Source organism: Mus musculus, chromosome 1, assembly GCF_000001635.26.
Source record: "Mus musculus strain C57BL/6J chromosome 1, GRCm38.p6 C57BL/6J".
Lineage (NCBI taxonomy): Eukaryota > Metazoa > Chordata > Mammalia > Rodentia > Muridae > Mus > Mus musculus.
Window position 1 is genome coordinate 33,453,557 of NC_000067.6, and position 26,260 is coordinate 33,479,816.

At 41.8% G+C, this 26,260-nt stretch overlaps 1 protein-coding gene across 2 annotated transcripts in view; it reads right to left on the minus strand.

The window, feature by feature from the left end:
- Nucleotides 1–251: 251 nt before the first annotated feature.
- The window catches only part of Prim2 (DNA primase, p58 subunit), a 216,001-nt gene continuing 189,992 nt past the window's right edge, over nt 252–26,260 (minus strand). For both annotated transcript variants that reach the window (NM_008922.2, XM_011238455.2), the window contains 2 exons: nt 10,497–10,565; nt 252–748 (listed from right to left, as the gene is read on the minus strand). In NM_008922.2, coding sequence (NP_032948.1) covers nt 530–748; nt 10,497–10,565 — 288 coding nt within the window. In that variant the 3' untranslated portion in view covers nt 252–529. The remainder of the gene's footprint in view (nt 749–10,496; nt 10,566–26,260) is intronic.

The window sequence follows — 26,260 nt, forward strand, 5'->3', positions numbered from 1 at the left end:
GTTGGTTGGTTGGTTGGTTGGTTGGTTGGTTTTGCAAAACACTGTCAGCATTCCCACCCAGATAATAGAAAGGCTTTGCCGATCCCAGAAGTCTCAGGCCTTGGTGTCCTAGCAAGGCCTTGCCCATGTCAACAGTACACACTCTCTCAGGGCTCCCTCTGCCCCCATATCGATTGACAGCGATGAGCATTTATTTCAAACAAAGAAATAATACCTGATCCACTGTGAAATAAGACTCCCACTTGCACAGATATAGTCATATACATGTTGTTTATTAGCAAAAACAATCCAAAAGAGGACTTGGCCAACATTATACAAAACTTTAAAAGTTAGTTTTAATTGTCTTGCTGCTTGAGGATTTTAACAGTTTCAATAGGAATGCTTCCTTTCCCATTCTGTCAAAAGTAAGGTGGAAGCAAGCCTGCTTCCCAGTAAATGTGTGTGTGTGCATGGGTGTGCCTTTGTAAACCTTTCAAACAGGAATGTATTCGCTGGGGGAAAGGAGATACTACAGTGGCCACATCATTTACTAAAAGTACTCTTCCAGCCCCTCCAGGTCCATTTCCAGGGAGGAGTCTAGGGAGGCCAGCGCAGATGCAGCATCCCTGGTCTTCTGGGTGCTAGGTTTGTGCTGAGGTGTTTCTGGCTGACTGATTTCCTTCTTGATATCTTTGCCACCAGTTAGGATGCGCTGGCTCTCAAAAAAGAACTGATTTGGATGATTCAAAGAAAAGCCACAATCGTCCACCTGCCCAAGGAAGCAAATTTGTACCATGTTAGCACACAGCAGAGATAGAAATATAGCTTTCAGTGCTGTCCCCACCCCATCTTACAGCTGAAGACCTGTGAGCTCAGCTGCTCCTACTCCTTACCCCACGCAGCGGAGCTTCTGCTGAAGATCCCACAGCATCATGGCTAGTACCTGTGTATGCTCAGGCCACACCTCTGCAGCTGGCTTTGACTCCTGTCACTACCTACTCAACAGAATAGATGACTCAACACAGCTCAAACATGCATCAAACGCACTGCTTCCCACCTCCGCTCACAGTAATTGAGCTGCAACATTGTGGATGGCCACTCAGCCCTCGGCATCCTGTGCACTCTCAATTCCAGTGTCTGCTGATGAATACTCAGAATAAAATATAACACTGCACAAGGCTGGCTGGAAGTGCAGCTCAGTGGTGGGGCCCTTCTCTAGCATGTGTACCACCTGGGCTCTGGCTCCCCGCCCGACAGTAAGAGTCTGGGAAACATACCTGGGCAAGTCTCTGTGTTACAATAGTCATTGGTGGTGCACACGTTACTGCATCCCTAGGCCTTAGCAAGAGGCTTAGCACATCTCGGGCCAAGCTTTTTTGAAGTACTATTAAAATCACTTTGACTATTTTGATTCTGGTCCCTGGCACCAGTGTATTTCAAAGCTTAAGTCTGGCATACGGAATCTCGTTTGGTATAATGAACAGGCTGAACAAGCAAGCCTACTTAACAGAACCTCTTCATGTTAACTGGGGGCATCCTGTAATCCATCCTGGTGTAGAAAAATCTCTTTAAACCTAGTGGGAACCTAAGAGCTTATGCTATTTCTCTTCCTCAAACACTGAACCTTGAGGATTAGCTCGTATTTCTTCTCATTACTCTGTGCCTTTAGCAATCAAAAGAATGGAGGGGCAAGCAGTATTATTCTGATTTTGATCCTAAAATTTACCAATGATGAACAAAAACATCTTATTATCAGCAAGTTTTTACTGCCCACCTACTGTGTGCCAGGTGACATAACCACATTCTACTCCATGTTTACTGCCCACCCACTGTGTGCCAGGTGACATAACCACATTCTACTCCATGCACTCAGCTAAAGTACCAATGGTCTTCAGGGTTTTTAGGTAACACAACTGAGAAGGATCTTGCCCAAGGATGGAGCTACGATCTGTATGACTGTCCTTGAGCCAAGGTGAAAGAAAGGATTGCAAACATATACAGCATTTACTCCTGAAAACTGAGGAGGCTTTTATATTCAGTGTGTGGCATAATATAACGGAGACTTCTACCTAAAATGTGACCCTTAAGTCACTTTCTTCAGCTCAGTTAATGGGTTGGACTGCTGCTATGTGACACACAACCTGAAGTGAAGCCCAACATTCCTGTCTGCAGTTACAGGTGACAACAGCCACCACTAGGCTCCAGCTTTGCTTGGTTATAAATGTGGGATTTTCATTTGCTATTTTTAGCCCAGAAACCATTATACTATGTCTTATTTATCTTACTATTTATTTACTTATTTGTTAAAGACAGTGTTTGTATCTATTCTTTGGCTGTGTGAGCCTTGCTGGCCTTGAATTTGTAATTCTCCTGTTTTAGTTTCCTGAGTAGCTGAGACCACAGGTCTGTGGCCCCATGTTTCAGCTTTTAACACCCAACTCTTTGTCTTGAACTCACTTGTATATAGCAGGTATCTAATGAATATTTACTGAGTTGAGCCCAGAACATTCAGTCATATACTTCACATCTTACTATACACATGGCTTATTATATACATGGCTGTGTTATAAGCAGTAGTTTTTCAGAACATGAGAATGCACTTGACTAAAACTAAAGCTAAAGAAAACCACAGCCTTGTAATTCCTAGCTGAAACATCATTTTCAGAAATAGGAATTGTAGGAGCCACAGATAAATGCCTGTCACTCTTGCGAGGTGGAGGGGAGAAGGTTTTGTGAGCAAGGGTTTGAGCTGGGGCTGGGTAGACAGAGAGGGAGAGGGAGAAGGCGAAAGCCTGGAGGGGGAGGCAGGTGGTGCAGAGGCTGCAGAAGCCGTGGAGGGGACGCCTGGGGAGCAAGTGCCTTACTTCCATGGCCTGGTGTAAAAAGCTCATGATAGAAGCCATGATAGGTTAGACAGACTGGTGGGGAGCACACCTCAGAGGTCCTGGAAAGTCAAGGTCTGTTTTGCATAACTCTCTAGGCCTAAGGGAGTTGGAACTGTACGAGTCCCTAAGGAGGAGTGGGTGTGATCAGATCTACACAGAATGTCTGGTGCGTTAATGTGGACGGGGAGGGAGAAAGAGCTAAGACTGCTCATCCTCAGTCAGTAGAGGATGACAGAAAAAGAGCACCTCCTGGGGAGGAGCTCCAGGCTGCTTTAGCAGCTAAATAAATGGCGGCCAGGCATTTTAGTTAGGTTGTGGTGTGAAGTGATGGGTTCTTTATAGACAGTTCTAAGATATATATATATATATATATATAGTTTTACCCAGATCACCAAGAAAGCAATCTTTATCTTTTTAACGAGGAGGCTGCTTAACTTCTAAGTGTTTCCTCGATGCTCTATGATAAATTTATAATTTTATTAACAATACCATAATTCATGAACTTCTTTATTATATCTGATTTCCTTTAGCTCCTGAAAGAGCTGATGTGTTTCATAAGAAGTTCAAACATTTCAATCACAAAGTGTCACATTTTATGTACAGAAAATCAGAGACCATGAGGACACTACAATTCCTTTAAACTGAACCTCCTCAATGTATAGTCTGGCAAACTAATGCCTACAGAGAGTAAATAGCTTACTCAGTTATCAAGCTAGTAACTGGATTTATATGAATGAAAACGTATCTCCAGCTACACCACTCATGGGTATTTACCGAGGTCAATGTATCTTAGAAATATCTGTACATCACTGTTTACTGTAGCCCTATTCACAATAGGTAAGTTATGAACCAGCCTAGCCATCTGGCAACCAAGGAATGGATAAAAGAAAACGTGGTACATACATACAATGGAATATTTGTGTGCACCATGAATGAAGTTATGTTGTTTGCAGAAAAATGGAAACTGGAGATAATCCTAGTAAGGAATTTATGGCAGTCTGAGAAAGATGAACATTCTCTTTTCCCTTGTTTGTGGTTCCCAGACTTTACACACACATTAAAATCGTGTATGTGTTTATGGTATGAAAGGAAACATGAAACTGTTGAAAGGAACAAAGGGCCTAACAAGAGGGTAAGAATGGGGGGAGGGGTGCGCAACACACAACACATTGAAAATGTCCTACTATACACAGGACTACACACTGATGGAATTAAACAAACATATGGAACTGAGGCCTTTTGACTAGAGTACTTATATTCTGATATTAAAAGGCTTTATGCAAAGTCAAATACACTGGCAAAGTTTTATAAAACTTGGCTTTAAATATTATTTTTAAAAGCTTTCTTTCTTTTATGTATTCGCACAAGTGTTCTGTTTGCATGTATGCAAATGTCCCCAGAAAAGGATCCCGGATTCCCCAGAACTGGAGTTACGGAGAGTTGTGCTGCGGACCAAACCTGGGTCTCTTCAAGAATCACCAGAATGCTCTGAACCACTGAGCTCTCTCCAGGCCCCATTAAAGATTGTTTTTACAAAGCCTGTACAAAAGAAAAATCTCACAAAAGTCATCTAATACCTGGCAAAATAGTAATATAAGGGGGATTTTCTTTCTTTTTGTAATATGAGGGATTTTTCAACACTTTCCTTTAAGCTGTTAAAGTATTCAATACAGCCATAACTGCAGATGATAACGGAACTAAACCGAAGTCTCAGAATTCATGGTGAGCAAGACAAAACACAATAACCTTTCATTGTTGTTTTTGGTTTTTGTTGTTTTTGTTTTTTGAGACAGGGTTTCTCTGTGTAGCCCTGGCTGTCTTGGAACTCACTTTGTACACCAGGCCTGCCTCTCACAATAACCTTTCTAAGCCTCACTCTCTCATCTGTGAAATGGGTGTAATAACGGTGCTATGACATTGGCTTGTTATGGGGTAAACTAATGGAATATAAAGTTTAAGAGTTGTGGTTCTATGGAATCCAAGTCACATGTTTTAAGAGTCAAGAAAGATAAATCAATTAAAATGCAGTAGAGTTCCCAGAAGAAAAAAGTCACGGTTACACCTTTTCTTCCCACTTTAAAGAAACCCAACCTAGAAACTGTTGCTTGCATATTACAGGTATGAAAGAGAGATGGAATTGAATTTAACCACAGACTATACTCAACAGCTCCTTGCTTTTTACATCACAGGATTGACAAAGGAAGGAGAGTTAAGTGACTTACCTTTAAATATATTTAAGTCCTGTACTTTTATGAATTTCCACTTTAATACCTTTACTAACCGTTTGCAGCAGGGCCCAGGGGTTTGAGACCAGCTGCTGCCATGGTCTGGGTGGTGTTTCTGGCTTTCTCTCTCAACCACACACAGCCCTAACTCAGTTTGCTAAACCTGTGGTCTGGAAGCTGCTTGTTGGTGTGATTAATGTTCTGACTCTACTGCACTTCTGGGTGAACCCTGTCTCCCTTTTGTATTGAAGAATACGGGTCCATGTAGTCTTTTTTCTTGCTCAGAAAAATAAACTTGGTGTGCTTGTTATGGAAAGGGGACAAATGGAAATCACACCAAAATGATAGTAAGCACTCTTTAAAGTCAACCTGTGGAAAGGACACTATCCAAATTCCTCTTTTTGCAATTGCCATTTTCTTTATTACTCAACAAAAAATACAGATACAACTCTGTTTGATTCCCTCCGTTCTTGGGAACCCCTGAGCCATGATGTGGAAACACATCACTATCGTACACAAATCCCCTGCTGCTTCTGCTTCCCCTTCCTCACCGACTGCTACAGATGGTGATGGTTTCTTTGTAGATGATTCTGAATTATGTTTTGGTATCAGGAGAGAGACACACTGTGGTGCCTTTTCATCTTTATGCACCTTGTGTTGCTGTGATAAAATACTCAAACCATCTGTAAAGGGGGAAAGGTTATTGCTGCTCAGAGTTCTGGGATTTCTATACATGGTCCCTTGTCCGATGCTGCCTGCACTGAGGCAGTAGATCATACAATGGGAGCGTGGAGAGCAATGGCCAACATCCCAGCACATCATCTCCATGACCTAACTTCCTTCCACTAGATCCCACCCCTAAAGGCCCTACTGTGGGCTGTACATGGGCCTTTGGAGGAAGTGGTCTCAGATATAAAGCATGTAACTGATTAACCTGGAGGGTCCACAGAACTAGTAAGAACCAGGACAGTGTTTAATAAAACCCATTATAAACTTCAAATTTCATCTTCAGAGAAATGGAAATCCACAGAGAGGTCTTTAAAGCAGGTTAATGAAATAATCAAATTCCATTAGTGTAAATATCACTCCCTGCTGTGTGAAGAAGGAAGAAATGGAATGAGGCATGTGTAGACTCTGAGAAATGTCTTAGGAAGCTACGATGGGGTTCTAAATGGGAGATGGTGGTGTGGCTTTAAGAAAACGTGATAGGTTTTCACAAGACTTTTGTAGCAATTTATATGATGGTGAAGAAGCTGAGCTCTACAGTTTGGAAAATATACCTCCAGTCAATATTCAAAGGGATCAATCTCTAAAGAAGCCAATTTAAGTTAAGATTCAGAGATTAACCTATATAAGGCCTGATGTTTCCACTTACAAAGCTTACAGGAATGCAAATGACATGAGGCAGCAACATGCAACTGTCTTGAATACCACTCCTTGGGAGCTGGAGAGACAGTTCAGTGGTAAGAGCACAGGCTGCTCTTCCAGAGGACTCGGGTTCAATTCCCAGCACCCACCATGGCACCTCACAACCATCCACAACTCCAGTTTCAGAGACCCTCACACAGACACGCATGTCAGCAAAACACCATTGCACATGAAATACAAAACCGAAAACCACTGAGGCAGACAGCTTTCATGAGGTCAGCTTTTGACAGCCACTGGAGGAATCAACATATTCCACACAATGACCTCCACATTAATGGGTCTCGTATGTGTGCCCCGGCAAACGCAGAAGGGAAGAGTGGGAGCAATGCTGCCTACCTATGGGATATCTGGGTTTTAATCAAGAGGTTTTGAGATGACAGCTTGTAATGAGGCAGCTGGTGTTACCACAGAGCCATATGGAGCTATCACAGGGCTGCTACAAATGGTACCAATTAAGGAGTTCATTTTCAAAACTTGCACTTAAGTGAATTTCATCACAGAGACCTGGGGAAAATGAGCCCAGAGGTTTACAGGGGAGGGAGATGGGATGGCAGGAAGTGAGTAATAAAAAAGATTCTATTTTTATACTCTAAAGATAATAAATGGAGGTATTTGCATTTAAAAATCTATAGTAATCGATCTAGAGAATCCCCACAACCTTGTTTCATTGGTTTTCACACAGTCTAAGCTACCCTATTTCTAGATCGGAAAGGATTTCGATGCACATCTTCAGTAAACTAGGGCAGATTTTGAAACAGGCAATTGTAGTAGCCCTCGTTGCACTGGCCATGTTTAAGAACTCGGTGAGCTGGGCCGTGACTCACTCAGTACAGCGCTTGCTTATTACCCCAGTGCTCAGAAGGCCGAGGCAGGGGATGAGGAACTCAAGGTCATGCTTGGGCTATATAACAACTGAGGCCTGTCCAAGCTGTAGTAACAAAACAAAACACAGAAAAGGAGGGGATAATTTAGTATAACTCAATCTTAAACCTAACTTATTTTTAAAAATTAAAGATAAGAGGATCTCAAACCTGAAAGTTTGGAGGCTTTTTACTTAAAAGGTTCACAAATGATGGAGAGCATATTATGAAGTTAAAAGTTTCAAGCTAAGCAAGCTAAGCAAGACACTAGGTTCTAACATGAAGTAGTCTCCTCTGAGGTTAAAATATTCCATTTGGGAAGGAAACCTGTGAGAAAAAGGATGCAAAAATGTGTGTGTGTGTGTGTGCGCGCAAGTGCGCGCGTGTGTGTGTGGGGGGGGGGGGGTATGACACACGACCGGATGTTCTAAGGGAAAGCTCCTTGAGACACACATGTTAAAAGGGATGAACTATGCCACCCTGCAGGGAAGCTCCTTAAACTCAGGAAGTAAATGATTCAATAAGCGTCAGGAAATTCCTGAGATTGCAGATTCACTGGGTTCTCTCCCTCTCTAGTCACAGATAGGCTGTTAGCACTGCTCAGAAACTCTCAGAGAAGCTGACATTTCTGGAAGAAGCAGGTAAGCTAAGCTGACCAGAGGAAGTCAAGACCAGACAAGGGACCTAAAAAAGGCTGAGAGCAAATGTGTCACCTGGGAAGGACACTCATAACTGCTGAGTGCCTGCAGGTTGTACAGTATGCTCCAGATTTCCTAAGTTTTTATTCATGCTGGGGTGGAGTTTGATGATGCTGTTCTTTGAGTAATTTCTGCTTTTGTAAGTAACCTTCACCCATATTCCTGTGTAATAAAACTCACTGGTTCACCAAGTTGGACTTCGACAGTATCTACACCTTGGTCTGTGGTTGGTCCCTGTTTAGGTAAATACACATTTGTTCCCATCTTCCCAGGACCTGCCACACAGATGCTCAGGGAGCAGTGCATTCAAGGTTGGTGCTGACCCGGGACCACCCCAGAAGTGCTCGCTGAGCAGGGCATTCAAGGCTGGTGCTGACCCGGGACCACCCCAGAAGTGCTCACTGAGCAGGGCATTCAAGGCTGGTGCTGACCCGGGACCACCCCAGAAGTGCTCGCTGAGCAGGTATTCAAGGCTGGTGCTGAGAAGCCCAGACACGGGATGCTATGTGGGTCCTGTCATGATCAAGCTAAAGAAACCTTGTTATTGCTTACAATAAATACTTCAAATTTTATAAAAATACGGTGTTTTCACCAAAGGTAATATTTTCCTATTAGATGTAGAAGATAGGATTCACAGCGGGCCAATCTCTAGCTCTACCTGTTCCTTTGGTCAATGGAGACAGGTGGAGTGAGTCATTTGGAATCACAGTTTCCCATACATAAGCCATAGTATATGAGTTAGATCTGCTAACCTTGAATGTGCCTCAGTGTTTAGCATTTTCCTGTCAGGAATAACCTCCAGATTTCCTTCAACTCTAGTATCAGAAATAGAGCATGGCAAGGCAATCAGACCTTTACTGACTTAGATAGCACAGGTTCAAATCCATGTTCCATTCCAACAAGAACTTCCCTGGGCTGTTCTGCTTCTCTATGCTGTGTTCATCAATGTGTTACATTAGTGCCTGGCTGGAGGGCTCAAAGAACTTAGTGATATGCGTAGTATGGATTAAGGGTTCCACAAACGTAGACTCATATTATTTATCATTTATTGATAAGACAATTTTCCTATGAACACTTATAAATTCAGCAATTTATATAAGAGAATTTTTTTAAAAATCTTTTGACAGCTTAATAGAAAACATGAATATAAAATCTAGCACAGTATCTGATAATGGGCTCAACAAAAACAGCACCTTTCTGGGGGCAGGGAAGGGCTCAGGACACCACTATCCACAACAGTGCACATCAGGATTCAGTGACAAGCTATTTCAGGAGGTGCATGGACCTCCAAAGCCTACGGTACACTTAGATGTGTGTCCTGGGTTTGGAATCCATGTGGAATCCATGTCCAAATTATCGGCTGTGAATGAGGGACCCAGCGGGCTGAATTTGTGCTAGACATGTTTCCTGTTGGCTTGCATAGAGCTGTGGATTTTGTCCACGTGAATGCTGTAGCAGGGCATACATTCTCCGGTGTACCACTTGCAGGCCTCTCGAGCCTGTGCTTCTTGCTTTCCAGATTTCAAGCCCCACTGTGTCCGCCAGAAGCGCTCAGTGCTCATCTACATTACCCTCAGGACTTTCAGTACTAAGGAGGCAGGCAAGATCATCATCCTGTTTCTTGACTCCTTTGCAGCTACATGGTTGTACGTACAAACACAGGAGACCAGGGAAGCAGACCAGATGACTATTAAGCAGCAGCCACAATATATCAGACTTTCTTTGAGAAGAGTGCCATTGGTTCTTCTGGACAGGAATAGCTAAGGTTCCAGATCTAACCGTGTTGAAGACTTGGCAGACTAAGACCTCTGAGTCAGCTCTGGCCCTCTTTATAGATCAGTGGTTCTTAACCTTCCTAATGCCAAGACCTGTTAATCCAGTTCCTCATGTTGTGGTGGCCTCCAACCATAAAATTATTTTCATTGCTACTTTATAATTTTGCTACTGTTATGAAGCATAAATAACTGTGTGTTTCAATTGTCTTTGGCAACCCCTGTGAAAGGGTTATTCAACCCCACAGGGGTCATGACCCACAGACTGAAAACTGCTGTTAAGGACAAACTTCTATATGTTCTCAGCTATGACATGTATTTTCTATGATAGCTTTTGCAATGTTGTGGCACAGTTGACTAGTTGTGATAGACATCATAAAGCCTAAAGGTTTTCCAATCTGTCTCTTCACAAAAAACCTTAACAACCTTGAACCTAGATGTGGAGCGGTGGGTACAGCTCTAGTGTGGTCAGGTCGTCTTATGACACATCTTCCACATAGTATTTCTGGTTTTCTGGTATGGTCCATCTTAGTTGTTTGGCCCTTTTATAAACCTTTTAAGTAACACCATGCCATGATAAAAGCACCAAACAAAACACAGAGCAACAAGCCACATACAACCAATCTATAAAGTTAAACAATTTACTTACATTATGTGTCATCTCGAAGTACTTCTGACAGGCTACTTGGTAATGATTCCCCTTTACCAAATCCAAAATCTAGAATGAATGGGGAAAAAAAAAGGAAGAAAGAAAAGAGAAGAAGAGGAGAGGGGAGGGGGAGGGGGAGGGGGAGGGGGAGGGGAGAGGGAGAGGGAGAGGGAGAGGGAGAGGGAGAGGGAGAGGGAGAGGGAGAGGGAGAGGGAGAGGGAGAGGGAGAGGGAGAGGGAGAGGGAGAGGGAGAGGGAGAGAAGAGACAAAACATGTTAAGTTTCTTCTAAGCCACTGCGGCCACAGCTGTTGGCCTTCTCATAATCTCCATTCCAAAGAAGAAACTCAATAAATAATCACGTAGCGTGCTGTGCTCCTGCAGCCCAGACAGCACAATGATGCTGAGATTATCCAGAAGTGGTGCAGCTCAGCATTAAAACACAGATGGCAAGTGATAGCGAGTGAGCTTTCTGACCTGCCACCCGTGGCTTTTAATAACATTGATTTGACAAGATGAGAATAGAATCTGGTATTTTGACTTTGATGCTTACTGTCAGCATTTCATATTGCAAGGTCTTTAAAAAAAAAACAAACCTGTAACTATGAATCTAGTAATCTGATTATGGAGTCATAAAGCAATCAAATACACTCTTCAGACTTATTTTCACATCCTCTATTTACACAGACACAGCACTAATACTGCCGTGAATCCAACAGGAAAACTGAGCTAAGTTGCTCTAGACCAGCATAGAGAGGCAATGGCTTACCTTCAGTCAACTTCCCTATTCTGTAATGAAGTTACATGAGAGTAAAGAGCCTATTCTGAGCATCTATTAGCAACACCACCCTGTCTTTTGCCTCTGGCACACCCAAATAAATAAAATATATATTTGAGCCATTTAGCAAGCGCAGAAAAATGCTGGGATTAAGAGATAACCTCAGATGAAGGGAAAAGAACTCCGGAGAAAGGTTCATTTGTACCTGCTTTCAAAAGGCTAACCTTCCTGCCACAACGGAAATGAGCACAGCCCGGAAGTCCTGGTATTCCCTCCATGGAATCTCACTTTATAGTTGACAGAACACAAGAAAATCACAGTTGTAAAAGGGGCATCATGTAGCAGCAAGACTTTGTTAAAGGACTGTTTTCTTCCAACTGTCTTAAACCAAATTTTATATCACCTTCAATTAACATTCATCTGAAAAAAAAAAATCTGTGTAAATGTCAAACTGTCACAGAACCCAGGACTCTGTCTACCTCCATGACACGTTTTCCTTAATTAGAGAAAAATGAAAAATAAATACATTGAAAATGAATGACAATAAATAAAAAAATGAAATCACAAATTTTGTGACACGAGCACTTTGAGCTTACATCCCAATGCTTTCCCACGGCCATTTTTATAGCTGTGTAACAATGAACCTGCAACTAATTACAGATAACAACAGCAGGAGACTAACATATATCAACAGTCATTTCAAAGACTTCAAACACAAATTTAATATCTGATGCCATAAATTACCTGAAAATGAAGTTAATTCAGAGATAAAACTGAACCATGTGGTATGTTTATGTTCCTTTCATGGAAAATTAAAACAAGAGACTGGTGCAGTCCACAACTGGCTAGGTCTTCTGACATCAATGAACGAACAAGGTAACCCCCACCAAGCAGCCTGATGCAGATAACCCATGACTAAGACTCTTCCCACGCAAGACTAGCTTATGTCAAGTTGTTGGGTAAAGCTCCCCAGCACATGTGGCTTCACATGTAAAACTAAAGTGAAAAAAGTAAGACAGAAGGTAAGAAATGCAGACTTAATTGAAAATTCCAGGGTTTGTTGTTGTTTGTTTTTAGTTAAATTCAGATTATGAACACAGCTATATCTGCCATCACTCATCTTACAAAAGAGACCCTTCTGTAACAAAAATATTTTGATTTGAAATCACTCACACATCTATTTTAAAAGAGCCTTCCTAACCACAGCATAGCATATTGGAGATGAACAAAAAATTGGTTTAACTTTATAGATCTGATGAAAGCAAAGACGATATTGGGTTTTTGTTGTTGTTATTGTTTGTTTTCTAGCAAGAAAAACTGACAAGTTTAGAATAAAGGAGATGGAGCAGAGGAAGTTTAAAACCAAATTCGCGGAGGAAAAAGTGAGCCAAGGAGAATTCCAAGAGACAGAGTACTCTGAGGCAATCAGGGAGTGCTGTCAGATGCTATTTTCATTTCAGATGAGAAACGCATCCTGTTAAAACAAAGTTGCCTGGAGCTCTCATTAGGAACAGGATCAATTTTAAGAAGAATTAAGAAATCATGTGTAGCTTAATCTAGTTTTCCATAGAGGACTACACAAACAACTTAAAGTCTTTCAAAATTTAAGAGAAAACGTGAAGCTACCTAAGAACACAATTATTAAGAGTCTAGATTATGATCTATACTGCAGAGATGCAGGCTGACAGGTGATCTCTCGGGGCTTAAGTGCACTGACTTTCTCCAATCCAGCCTAACTCTATAGACTGCCTAGGACAGAGGGCATTTTCCAGACTCTGGGTCTGGCTGGTGGGTCCCACCAGGATGAGAACAGAGACAGTGGTTGGAAGTACTCAGACTAGAAACTAAAGCGTTTCCTAACAGGCAGACACTGTTTCTAAGAGGCAGGTACTTCACATGAAAACACCCAAGCAGAACGGGCCCTGATGCTTTACAACATCACTCAAAACCACCCTTCTCAAATGCTTTCCTAACATAATGATCTAGGTTATTAAAAACAGTGTCTTTCTAAGAGGTTGACTTGAACTCGCCAACAACAGGACACAAGGCACATACAAAGCCTTTACATCTTCATTTACTAGTTGTACAAATGACTTTTACTATTACATTTGGTAGATACGCATAATATCCTCTGGTAATCTTCTGTCCCTTAAAGTCCTACCCTGCTCCTGTCTCCCACTGTCTCCCTCCACATAACCTTATCTACGGTCATACAGCGTGCAGTCCACTTAACTGCTTGTGTGTGTATGCTTTAGGGATGACAGTTGGTACTGGATAAACAGGTTAAGGGGCTCATCCGTGGGAAGTCTGATTCTCCCTCTCTTAGCAGCCATTAAGTGCCTATAACTCTTCATCTAGTGGTGGTGGCTTGTGAGATCTCTCCCATCAGTGTTGGTATGTCACCTGCTGTTCCTGTGTGTGTGTGTGTGTGTGTGTGTGTGTGTGTGTGTGTGTTCAGGTCTTGCTTAGGTAGCCATGCTGTTGAGGTTTCACGGGGCAGCTTACCTGTCCCACAGAGAAGACACAGCTTCTCAGATGAGTTCCTGGTCCTGTAGCTCTTACAATCTCTTCACCACTCGTAAAGGAGGTGAAAATGAGTCTTTTTTTTTTTTTTTTTAATGATTCAGCTGTTTCTTATATGTTGGCATTTATTTCTCATATAAAATACAAAATACCATATAAACTCGGCTAATTGAGGTTTTTTGTGTGTGTGCGCGTGTCAGGCGGTAGGGAGGGAGGGAGGAAGGAAATAACACAGTTATGACACATGCAGCTATAATGCTAACATCCTGTGTGATTCAGATGTGATAGCATTAGCCTATCTAGTGTGATATGATGCAGGTTTGCTATTGATTTTGTTGAATTTTTCTGACATGAACGTCACTATTAAACACTGTGTTAAGGCAGTTAGCAAGACAGGCATGAATAGAATGGTTGTTGGACTGAAGGACTTCAAGGCAGGAAATACAAAGTTAGAGATGGAAGGGAAGACCAAGATATGCCCCCAATACTCTAAGTTTGTGATAAAAAGCACAAGTATAAGTTCAAGAAATCCAAGAAGGGCCTAAGAGACTCTGGGGATCAGAATTTGGGTCAGAATCGAAGTGTTGCTAAGGGTAAAGAACTGGGGAAGGCAGACGACACAGTCGGGGACAGTCCTTCTCAACAGAGTTCTTTTCCAGCACAGTCCCAGGAGCTCAGAAAGATCACTCCCTGTATGAGTGTGTGCTGCATAGTGCACACTGTGCTGCCATTACAGGATGCTCTAAAGTGGGTACCCGATTCACTACAGGTTTATTAGCTCACCATGTTGAAGGCTAAAAGCCCAAGATAGTGTAGTTGTATCAGTTTGGCATCTAATGAGGATGAAATGGAAGAAAGGTATCATGTGACAAGACAGGAAGCCAAAAGACTGAGAAAGCCCTAGCAGGCCAATCTCATGGGGCTGTCACTCCCTCCTAGAGGATGCCTAATTACCTTCACTCGTCATCTTCACTAGGCTAGACTCCCCACGTGCTCACCACGGTGAGCCTAAGCTCATGCAAACACTGAAACCATAGGCCAGCCATGTCCTTCCGAGGACAGTAGGCAGAGATCAGTGCAGAGTAAGGATCAGAATCAGAATGGGTCAAGGAAACACAATCCACACAGAGGTGGGCACTCACGTAAGGAGGACAGAAAGCAGCAGACAGTGGGAAGAGGGAACTGGATGGGGGACTGGGAAAGCCAGAGAAGTGCGGGAAGTGCCCTGAAGTCTGCAGCATGGTACTCCAGTGGCTGCTGTAGCTCGGAGGGTTCTTCAACAGCCATGACAAAACTCTCCAGTCTTCCTGTCCCCAACAAAGACCCCAGAAAAAGACTTCCTCTCGCAGGCAGCACTAATTCCAAAGAGCGGCTCCTGAAAGCTGGAAGGAAATAAGCCACAGGCAAGTCCTAAGCCTGCCCAGCGAGTTTTCCAGTTACGCTCCAGAAAAGTATCATCAAGCTTAACAGCCACACCGACCTTGAAAACAAATTACAAAAGAAAAAGTTTCCATGAAGATGTGGCACTAGTGCTCAAATGGCAATACAACTTTTGGTTTTTCATCCCAGTATTTATAGAATAAAATTTTGATGCAAGAGCATCATTACAGCAGCCTGGCTCTCAGTGACACAGGAGGACAAAGTTTATGTCATGTATATGCCTTGATTTCCCCTTCAACTTTCATTTATCCTCTAGTAGGCAAATAAAATCCACCAAGAATTTAAACTTTAAAAAATAAAATAATTCAGCTTTTCATCTTCACAAAAAAAGTTCATCCATTTGTACTTGCTATGTTTAGCAAAGGAAATTAATTATACTTTATCCTCAGGACAAATTACTGATCATTTCTCTAAGGGAATTATTTTTCTCTTCTCCCTTTTGTCAGTATTCTTTCTTATTTGCATTTCTTTCTTATACTATATTTTGATCATGTTTGCCCTTCCTCCAGCTCCTCAGGTTCTCTCCCTACCCACACAACTTCATGTCCTTGTGCCTCTTATCTCTCTTCCTGTGTCCCTGTCCCTTCCCAAAACAAAACACCAATTACATAAAAACCAAACCAAACAAATATCAAATTAATAAAGAAAATTACCCATCCACCCACCTCCAAACCCCACAAAGTTAGCCTTGTGCTGCCTGAGTCCTCAGGGTGTGAGCCTGTCCCGGAGTGTGAGTCCTCAGGGTGTGAGCCTGTCCCGGAGTGTGAGTCCTCAGGGTGTGAGCCTGTCCCGGAGTGTGAGTACCCAGGGTGTGAGCCTGTCCCGGAGTGTGAGTGCCCACGGTGTGAGCCTGTCCCGGAGTGTGAGTCCTCAGGGTGTGAGCCTGTCCCGGAGTGTGAGTACCCAGGGTGTGAGCCTGTCCTGGAGTGTGAGTACCCAGGGTGTGAGCCTGTCCCGGAGTGTGAGTACCCAGGGTGTGAGCCTGTCCCGGAGAGTGAGTACCTAGGGTGTGAGCCTGTCCCCAGTGTGAGTACCTAGGGTGTGAGCCTGTCCCCAGTGTGAGTACCTAGGGTGTGAGCCTGTCCTGGAGTGTGACTGATTTACCCAGAAACTCATCTGGAGAAAACACATCTCCCCTCTCCAGCAGGCATCAGTTACAAATGGCTTCTCAGTTAGGGATGGGACTTTGTGTTCACCGCTCTCCTCAGTGCTGCAAGTCCTCTGGTTTGCACCTGCAGCCACAGTCTATGTCGTCCAGGCTAGCTTCAAGCTCATGGCTCTTCTGCTTCCACCTTCAAAGTGCTGGTGCGGCAGACATTTACCACCACACCTGAAAGGCATCCTCAGAAAGTGGGATAACCAAGATGTCTCTGAAGACAGATGAAGTAACCGTCATTCTGATTTGAATGACTGCGATCTCTCAGACTGAGCTTTGCCAAGCCAATCCACACATAGGATGTTCACCCACACGGGTGGGAAATACCACACAAACAAGAGAAATAAACATAAATATCAATGCCCGGTACATGTTCCAAGTCTAAACTCTGAGCGCAGGTGCAGCTTCCTCCCACCATTTACTCCAGTGCCCGCCAGTGATGCTCAAGGGTCGCTTGGCAGCAGAAAGCTGCCACCTGCCCACCCTTGGCCTTGGTGACTGGCACAATGCACAAGCACAGCAGCACACGCTGCACCCACCAACTAGAATCATGTGCAGCTCACGTGTGTGATTCAAGGTCAGCGTGTGTCTTACTGTAGAAGCAACATCAGTCTTGCTTTGTCCTGAAAAGCTTGACTTTTCAAGACTCAGACCACACAGACTTTCCACTCCACTAAGCTTCCTTATTTTGAAAGGGAAGCTTGGCAGAGAGAGGTATGAAGTGTGCAACCTGCCTGCATATAGTGCTCTGCTTATATCCCAAACATCAGCCATGGCATCTCTGCTATGACCTTCACTAGTGAGAACAAGGCCAAGTGTCTCTCTCTTGAAAATATGCTTTCATTTGCTTGATAACATAGCATGTCAAGAATTTTCCTTGCTCATTTGTTACTGTTTACAAGTCTAGTTTTGATCGGATTTTACTTCCAAATGCCTTTAAGACTTCCCTCTGCTCTCTACTGCCCAGCCCCCATCACTTTGTCTTATCATCAGGCTTCTTGGTTTTCCCTTCCAACAGACCCACACTGTCACCAGAGTTGCTCCTAAATGCCAACCCTCCCCTGCATTCAGCACCTGCCATGATGTTAGCTCCATCAGGGAGGTCTCATTAGTATCACCTCTCACAGTATTTCTCGTGTCTTCAACAGCAACTGGGATAGAGTCACATTGTACATGTGGAGGCCAGAGGACAGCTAACTGTAGAGTTTGGTCTCTCGATCCACATTTTATATGGATTCTGGAATGAAGCTCAGGTCACCACGCTTGTGTGGCAAGTATCTTTACCTGCTGAGTCACTGTGCCAGCCAAATGGCTGTTCATTAACATTGGGTGAATGTGGTTTTCTTGTTCTGTGTCCTCACTTCCTGCCACTGATTTGAATACCATCCCCACGTGGCAGACTCTCTCCCGCTCTCCTTCGGATCTGTGACACCTTGATTACACTGGTCTTTATCAGAGCATTTATCATTCTTCATTCAGCAAAACAGGTACCAAATGATTCTTACAAAGCAATTAAAATGTTGTCTCAGGTACTGAATTTCTCCGTGCAGATTAATGTCAGTGTGTTGTGTTTAGGAAACATCATCAACTAAATGAACTAGGAACTGGAGGAAAGGCAACTGAGGACTCAGGTGACACGCCTACTTAGAGGCACAGCAGGTGCTAGTGTGACCCTCAGCTCCAGCATGTAGTCCCAAATTCCTGCTCTGCTTTGGATACATTCTTGTTTGTCCTGATGAAAAAGCAAGATAGTTCAGAACTGCTATGCCCTATGAGCTTTATAGGCAGGTGGAAGACACTTATACTGATTCGTGAGTATTTTTAAAGATCTTATAAAAGGATGAGTTGTATCTAATGGAAATGCTAGTATAATAGAAAGAGAAGCCACACTTAAAGCCGGCCACTGAATAGCTTTCCAAGGATAAAGGAATTCAAGGTGCATATGCATTATACGCATGTATATATGCATTACGTATAACATATAAACACTTTAGATAGATAGATAGATAGATAGATAGATAGATAGATAGATAGATAGATAGATAGATAGACAGACAGACAGACAGAATTAATTCTCTAACAGGAACTGCACACCATGGCTCTGAAGTGGGTCAGAGCTGAGAAAATTAAGAGTGTCAAGTATTGACTTACAAATACAGTTAGTTAATTTTCTATTAAAGCCTGTTTCTACAAAACAGATGGGGACTTTGACAAAATGCTCTATAAAAATGGCCACAAGAACAAATAAGAAAAGCAGTTTTATGGCTACAGTGGACACGTTGGATTTATGTAACAGTACCAAATACCACTCTATCTGTATCTATCTGTATCAGTACCTATAAATACTATTCTATCTATATCAAAATTTCTGACATAGAAAAATCTATAGAAAATACATAACTATAAAAATGCTATTTTTTAAAATACACTTTCTATTTTTAAAAAAAATAGAGAATGTTTTCATCAACCAAGGCAAATGTTATTCAACTTCATGTGTGACTTTTCCTTGAACTATTTATCTTGAATAGTATTTTTTAAATAAATAACTATCTGTGGCCTCTAAAAGGGAAAAAGTATTTTAATACTTGAATTAAATATTTGATGATTTTGTCACAAAACTAAACATATAATCCTGGCTATCACATCTCTACTGCAGTTCTGCGACTGACTAATGACACACTCTCAACTCCACCACTAACGACAGTACCCAGTGCTGCTGTCCAGTCAGAAGTAGCCCTGGCACCACAGCAGACACTGTGCCCTCAGTGATGGAGACTGGACACCATCACCCATAGTGGGTGCTCCTTATCTGACAACATGACAATGGTCTTCGGTAGCTCAGATTTATACACACATAAATAAGGAGCCATGAGATTTTATAGGAGCGCTTATCAGCTCTGCCATGAAACCCTGCCATAGTTATTTTGAAGCCTTTTAAACTGTCCATTTAAAAGGATCTCTTCATTAAAAGGCACTTACCAGTTTAGATTTAATAGGGTCAGTAATTGCCTGAAAGTTTTTGGACTGTGAAAAGCAGGTCCACTAGCCTCCCAAAAAGTACAAAGAACATATACTTTTCCACATTCAATGGCTTTAATACCACTACTTAAGTTTCTTGAAAGCACTAATCAGATCCACTTTAGTGAATAATATTATAATATTATAATATTTACATAATTGTATCATAATTATTAATGATTATACTGAATCAAAATTCCAAAACAAATATTCCTTCTCTATTGAAAAACACTAAAATGGAAAAGAAACTAAAGATATTCATAAATAGTATGATTTCTACCAAATGAGTAGTTGTACTAAGGTACAATGTGAAGACAGAACCTAATCACTCTGATAATGAAAAGTCTCGAGTACTCAAAGCTCAGAGATCACCATCGAGAGCAGGGCTCTCCTACCAAGGTATAGCCCAGGGCATGGCTGGTATTTTAACTTTTCTATGGTCACACGTAAAAAGCTCAAATGGAACAGACAACATACTTTTAGTACTTTAAAATAAATATGTCAAAAATATTATCATTTCTAGCATGGAATTAATCTAAAATATGACAAAGCTACTTTACAATGCTTTTCTATATGAATCTTCATATGGTGTGTTTAACACCAACAGTGTTACATTAGAACTGACTCCAGTGGCTTGAGATCCAACTCCAGCCAGCTCCACACAGCAGGTACAGCACCATCCGCTGTTGGTCTGATGAGTGGCAGTTATACTGATAAATGAGTCAATACACCCAAGCCTTTCCAGAGCGGCTTTCCTAACACACTGCCTCTTGATATGCCCCAAGTTGGAGAAATCAATTCAATATCTGGTCAGCCCACTCCAGTCAGTCACCATACTACAACTGTAGTACGCAGAGAACCATCTGCTACACGAGGCTATAAACATGGGTCACACATAAAGACCTGGACTTCTATAGATAGAAACCTGCATGTTCAGATTCTCTCCTTTCCTAAAGAACAGTATAAAACATCCAAAGAAATAAGAAAGTGTGACCTACTCACAGGTGGAATACACTGTAGCCACGAACAACACAGTATGCCATAAGTATGTTCAAAGAGTTAAAAGAAACCAAGAAAATCATGTAACAAACAAAAAGTAGACAAATTATTAGAAATATAAGCTGTCAAAATTGACCCAAGAGATCAGACAAAACTATAACAAGCAAAATATCAAATCAAAATTTCAAAACCTCCCAGCAAAGTAATTAAAACTTTAAACATGAGAAAACAATGGATGGGGATCCCTTATGAATAAATATATACATATATACATACATCAACCCCAATAAAATACTAGCAAGTCTGGACTGCGTTTACAATTCAGTGGCAGAGTGCCTGTCTGGTATAAACAGAACCAAAACACTCACCAATCAAATCCAGCAGCACAGTTAAAGGATAGACGCCCTGACAATGGCTACTGGACTGACACTAAGTGGTCTGAAGTACGAAAGTCAACTGACATAATACAGCGCCTTGCTAAAGTGAAGAAAACCAAAAGTCTGTGACCCGCCTCAACAGATACTACAAGGCACCTGGCATGCCCACTGTCTCAGGAGGTTCAAACAAAAACTCCTACTTAAGCCAGGAGTGGGAGGGATTTACTTACAATCCTGAAGGCAACTACACAGGAAATGCAAGGCATCCAGATGCAAAGGAGATAATGCTGCATCCAGTCTCAGAAGACCTGCTGTTACAGAATCCATCAAAACCTACTATGATAAACTAACCTACCGATGCTGGAAGATACATGAATAAAAAAGTCTTTCTAAAGCTAGTCATGAATGGCCAGAGAAAGAAGAAACGCTTATGCCGAGGAATGTGGAACACAAGGAGGGAACTGAAGGGGCTGAGTAAAGGAGAGTTGCCCCATGTTAGGGACTGGCTGAGTAAAAGAAAGATGTCCTGTGTGAGTGACTGGCCAATAAAGAAAAGATGTCCTTTGTTAGGAACTTGCATGCAATGCTCAGACATCAGTACGACCCAAGCACACTAAGTATTACCCATTGAAGTTCTAGAGCTGATCCAGAAATGGATAGGAGATTACAACAGGCTCAGAATAGCCGAGTCAGTATTGAAAAGGAAGAACAGAATTGGAGAATTCACACTTCTGGGTTCAAAACCCAGTACAAAGCTGTGATATCTAAACTGTAGTACTGGTATCAAGACAGACATACAGACCAAAACAATGGAACTAATAGTTCAGAAAACACCTTATACACCTACATTCAACTTACTCTGCACTATTTTGGAGGTCTCATCCCTAAGCTACATCCCCCAACTAGCAAGCTACCTTTTAAAATGACTGGTGTTTGGAAAACTGAACATTAACATACAAAATGCAAAGAGACTCAACATCACACTGTACACAAAACCTAACTCAAAACAGATTAAAGACTCAAAACTATAAAGCAGATACAGGAAAATCGCAGTGTCAATCTTCATGATCTTAATGCTGGCAAATGGACTTTTAGATACAACATCAGAGACATGAGATACAAAAGAATACACAGTGGACTCCACCCACATTAAAATCTGCTTCCATCAAATTACATTATCAAGAAATTAATAGTCTACAGTAAGGGGAAGCAGTTTTAAGTCATATATCTGACAAGGGCCTTATCTACAAAAAGAATTATTACATTCATCAAGAAAACAACAAACCAACAGAAAAGTGAGCAAAATACATGAACAGACACTTCCTCTACCAGTAGAAACTTAAAAAACTAAAAATAAATTTAAAAAAAAAAGGACACTAAGTTAAGACTTTGTGACTAATGTCCAGGGATCTCGGACAGGACGCTGAGGAAAGTTGGCGAGAAGATTAGGAGAGAGCATCGTGGAAGACAGTGGACTGCTGCTTGCCAAGCGCTGGAGACTAATAAACACTGGTTATCTTCTGAGGTGATGTACAGATTGGAAACTTGACAAGGTGGTGATTGAAAAATCTTGTGAATGCAACCAATTTGTGAGTTTTACAACTTATAATGACTAACTGTATATGAAAACAATCTTATTTTAATGAAAAAAGAAACCATCTGTGATAATACTATATTTATATATAGTATATATAATATGCATGTATTAATTAATATGTAATTATTAATATGGAATATATTAATTAGGTCTTTGATCTATCTGGAGTTAGTTTTTGAAGGACGTGATAGATATGGGTCTAATTTCATTCTTCCACATTTGGTGTTCTTCAGAGTTTCTTGTATCTGGGTGGGGGTGTCTTTCTTTAGTTTGGGAAAGTTTTCTTCGATGATCTTGTTGAAGAACTTAGGATTCTTCTCCCTCATCTCCACCTAAAGTTCTAGGGCTTGTTTTTTGTTATGCTGTCTCATACTGCCTCTGTGCCCGTTCCTATGTTGAAACTTTTTTCATACGCCTTGATTGTTTGGCCTAGAGCCTTTGAACTTTCTAGTTGGATTGTTGGGCTTTTCAGTTCCATCTTCATTCTGGCTTGAGTTCCCTTCAGCATTTCTATCCTGATGGAATCCTCCCTCAGCCCCATGCTTGTGGTTTCCTGGGCATCACTCAGGCAGTTTTCCTGCGTCACCCACGGTCACCTTTATTCATTATCTTTTAAAGAAGTAAGTTTTTGCTTTCCGTTCCCACCATTCTATGGACCCTTAGACCAACACCAACAATGAATAACCCATTCAACAATACAGCTACTACTTTACAAAAGTAGAACTCAATCATCTTTTAAAAGCTCTTCTCTACAAGATATTTTGTAAAACTAACCTTTTCTGCAGATATATTTCCTTCCTGTGATGGCCAACTTGACTACATCTACAATTAACTAAAACCCAACAATGGAGGGCACAGCTGTGAGGAGATTTTGCTTAATTTGAAACAGGAAGATGTTCTAATCCAGTTGAGATAGGAAGACACACCAACACACTTTTTTTTTTCCCCACTTCTTTAAGTCCTGCTCACTGTCCCCCATCCCGGTCACCCTCTCCCACAATCCTTCTCTCTCTCTCCCTACCCTGGCATATCAAGTCTCTTGGAGGCTCGGTGCATTCATCCCACTGAGGCCAGACCAGACAAGGTGGCCAGCCCAGCTAGAAGAACATGTCCCATGTCCAGGCAACAGCTTTTGGAATAGCCCCCGCTGCAGTTGCTCGGAACTTACATGAAAACCAAGCTGCACATGCTGCTACATTTGTGCAGGGAGGCCTAGGTTAGTTGACTCTGTTGGTCTTCCTGTGGAGTTCCTATCCCCTCTGGGAGAACAACCCTTCCTCCGAATCTTTCTTCCGTAAGAGTTCCCAAGATCCATCTACTCTTTGGCTGTGGGAGTAGGCATTTGTCTGAGTCATCTATTCAGTGGATTCTCTGAAAGGACAGTCTTGCTAGACTACTGGGAAGACACACCCTTAATCCAGATTTTCTGAGCTGAGAATCCCCACCACTAATCTGAGCCACACCTCCTGCTGGAAGCCTACATAAGGTCAAGGAAGAAGGAAGCTTGTGCTCTGGGCTTGTTCTCACCTACTAGCAAGCCCATTCCTTCAATGGCATTAGAACCTACTTCTTCAGGATTCTAGTCTATGCTGAAGACCACATGAGACATCTAGCCTCATGAACAGAGCAACTACTTACTTCTTGGAATTTCTGTTCATAGCCAGCCATTGTTGGATTTGCTATACCATAGCTTGTAAGTGGCTCTAACAAATCCTCCTATATATACAGATTCATTCTGTAAGTTCTGTTATATTACAGAACCCTGACATTCCCTCTGCTCCTATTTCTGTTCTGAATTTCTTAGTCCCATTCCCTCTTATCTTGACAGCAGTAGCCAGGATTCTGCCTGGATTTTCCCCAGCCTCAGAAGAGCTGACTTCAGCTTACCACCAGCAGCTTACTAGTTATGGATCATCACATCCAGACTCCTCGGCTTCCTAATAGTCTTCCCAATCTTATAACTATAACTAGGAACTATTGCCGTGGCTTCTCTAATTAGCTTTAAAACCACTTCTCTCTGCTGTTCTAATTTGCTTACATATAAAACTCAACTCCCAAACTAACTAGTTCTTCTAAGATGCCCATATTTGCTTATATACTGTGTCAGGAGCCATCATAGGAGAAGCTAAAAACTAGCAGGAGATCTTCCTGAGATGGGTCCACCTTGGATTAAAATCTATGACAAATTTACCCCAGTAGGCAAGGTCCAGGAAAAATTCATTTTAGGAAAGATTCCTGCTATTAATATGCTTTTCCTGTTATTAAATTTACATAATAATTAGTAGTCACTAGCCCACCTGTTTGAGCAGATCTCTGCAGAACAACAAAAACATACTGTCTTGTAGTGATGCTATATAGACAAATTGCTGATTTCTGAATCCTTAATGATGATCCTATAAGAATTCCTAAAATTATATTAGTAATTATTATATTCTTTTATAGTGAGACTGCTATTAGTTTCTCTCAGATAATCAAAATTGCAATGAGAATGCTGCTAGTCTTTAGTGTCATACAAGCAGGCAGGCATCTACTATTCAGAGCAAATTCCAAGAGGTTGCAAAACCACTAACCAAAGGTCATAAAAAGGGAACTAATGATATACTATAGGTGCTAGGACAGAAGATAAAATATTGACTAGGTTTATCTATACAAACCTTCACTAATACCTTGGCCACAAAGAGTTTTCAACTCTCCATGAACCTGTTAAGCTTGGGACAAATGATAAATGTTTAGCCAGATAATTACTCCTAATGGATATGCATGTAAACATTCTCTGTTGTAAACTCCTTATTCAATTTTGACTTGAATTTATGTGTAAACCTGTGATGAACTTTTTACCATGTGATCATGTATTCTGAGAGATATACATCTGTGCTGAGGACAAAGAATTTTTTTCTTGTCCTGATTTTCTTAGCCCAGATCCCCTTTACTGATTATTTCCCCTTTTATTTAGATATACCCTTATCCCCCTCCCCCACCCTTTTTTTTTTTTTTTTTTTTTTTGGTTTCTCAAGACAGGGTTTCTCTGTATAACCCTGGCTTTCCTGGAACAAACTCTGTAGACCAGGCTGGCCTCGAACTCAGAAATCCACCTGCCTCTGCCTCCCGAGTGCTGGGATTAAAGGCGTGCGCCACCACTGCCTGGCTATCCCCCTTTTTCTTAGAGAACTTTTATAGGAAACTTTTTACAACTTAGAAAATCACTTTTCAAAGAGTTCTTTTTTTCTTCCTGGGACTTCAACTAACAGGCTGGAAGTTAGAGCCCCACAGTTCCCGGGTAGATAGAGCAAGGACTACTTTACTTAATCTCCTGCTGTTTTATGACAAGGTGCTAAACAGTTTCTCACCTCAAAGGAACTCAGAAGACAGGTCAGCTACTGAAGCCAAGTGACTTAGATTTAAGGCAGGTAAATGTTTTATTAGTATACAGCAACCCTAAATATCTCCTAAGACCAAGTCTTACCCCTGCTGACCTTCTCCTCTTCCTCCTCCCCTGCCTCAAGAAGAACCAACAAGAAAGAACATCTGAGGCTAGCCCCTGGCAGTACTGGATCCATCATCATCACTAGCTTGAATACCAATGACCCTACACAGTCCTGTCTTTTATTCATGCATTCCTGCTTCCAGTTCCTGACTCCACGATCAGTTCTTTCAGAAAATACTACCTAGACTCCAGACTGCATATAGACTTTCTCCTTGCCTAGAATAAGTGGGTCAGAACTGAACAAGCAAGCTGAATTAACTAGACTCGTCTAAATTTTGGACAGTAGTGCTTTCTTGTACATTGATGTTTTTCAAATAAAAAAATAACTGTCTAAGAATGGACCATGACTATTCTGGGGCCAGGAAAGAGAGGCTCCTTCAGCTCACAGAATCCA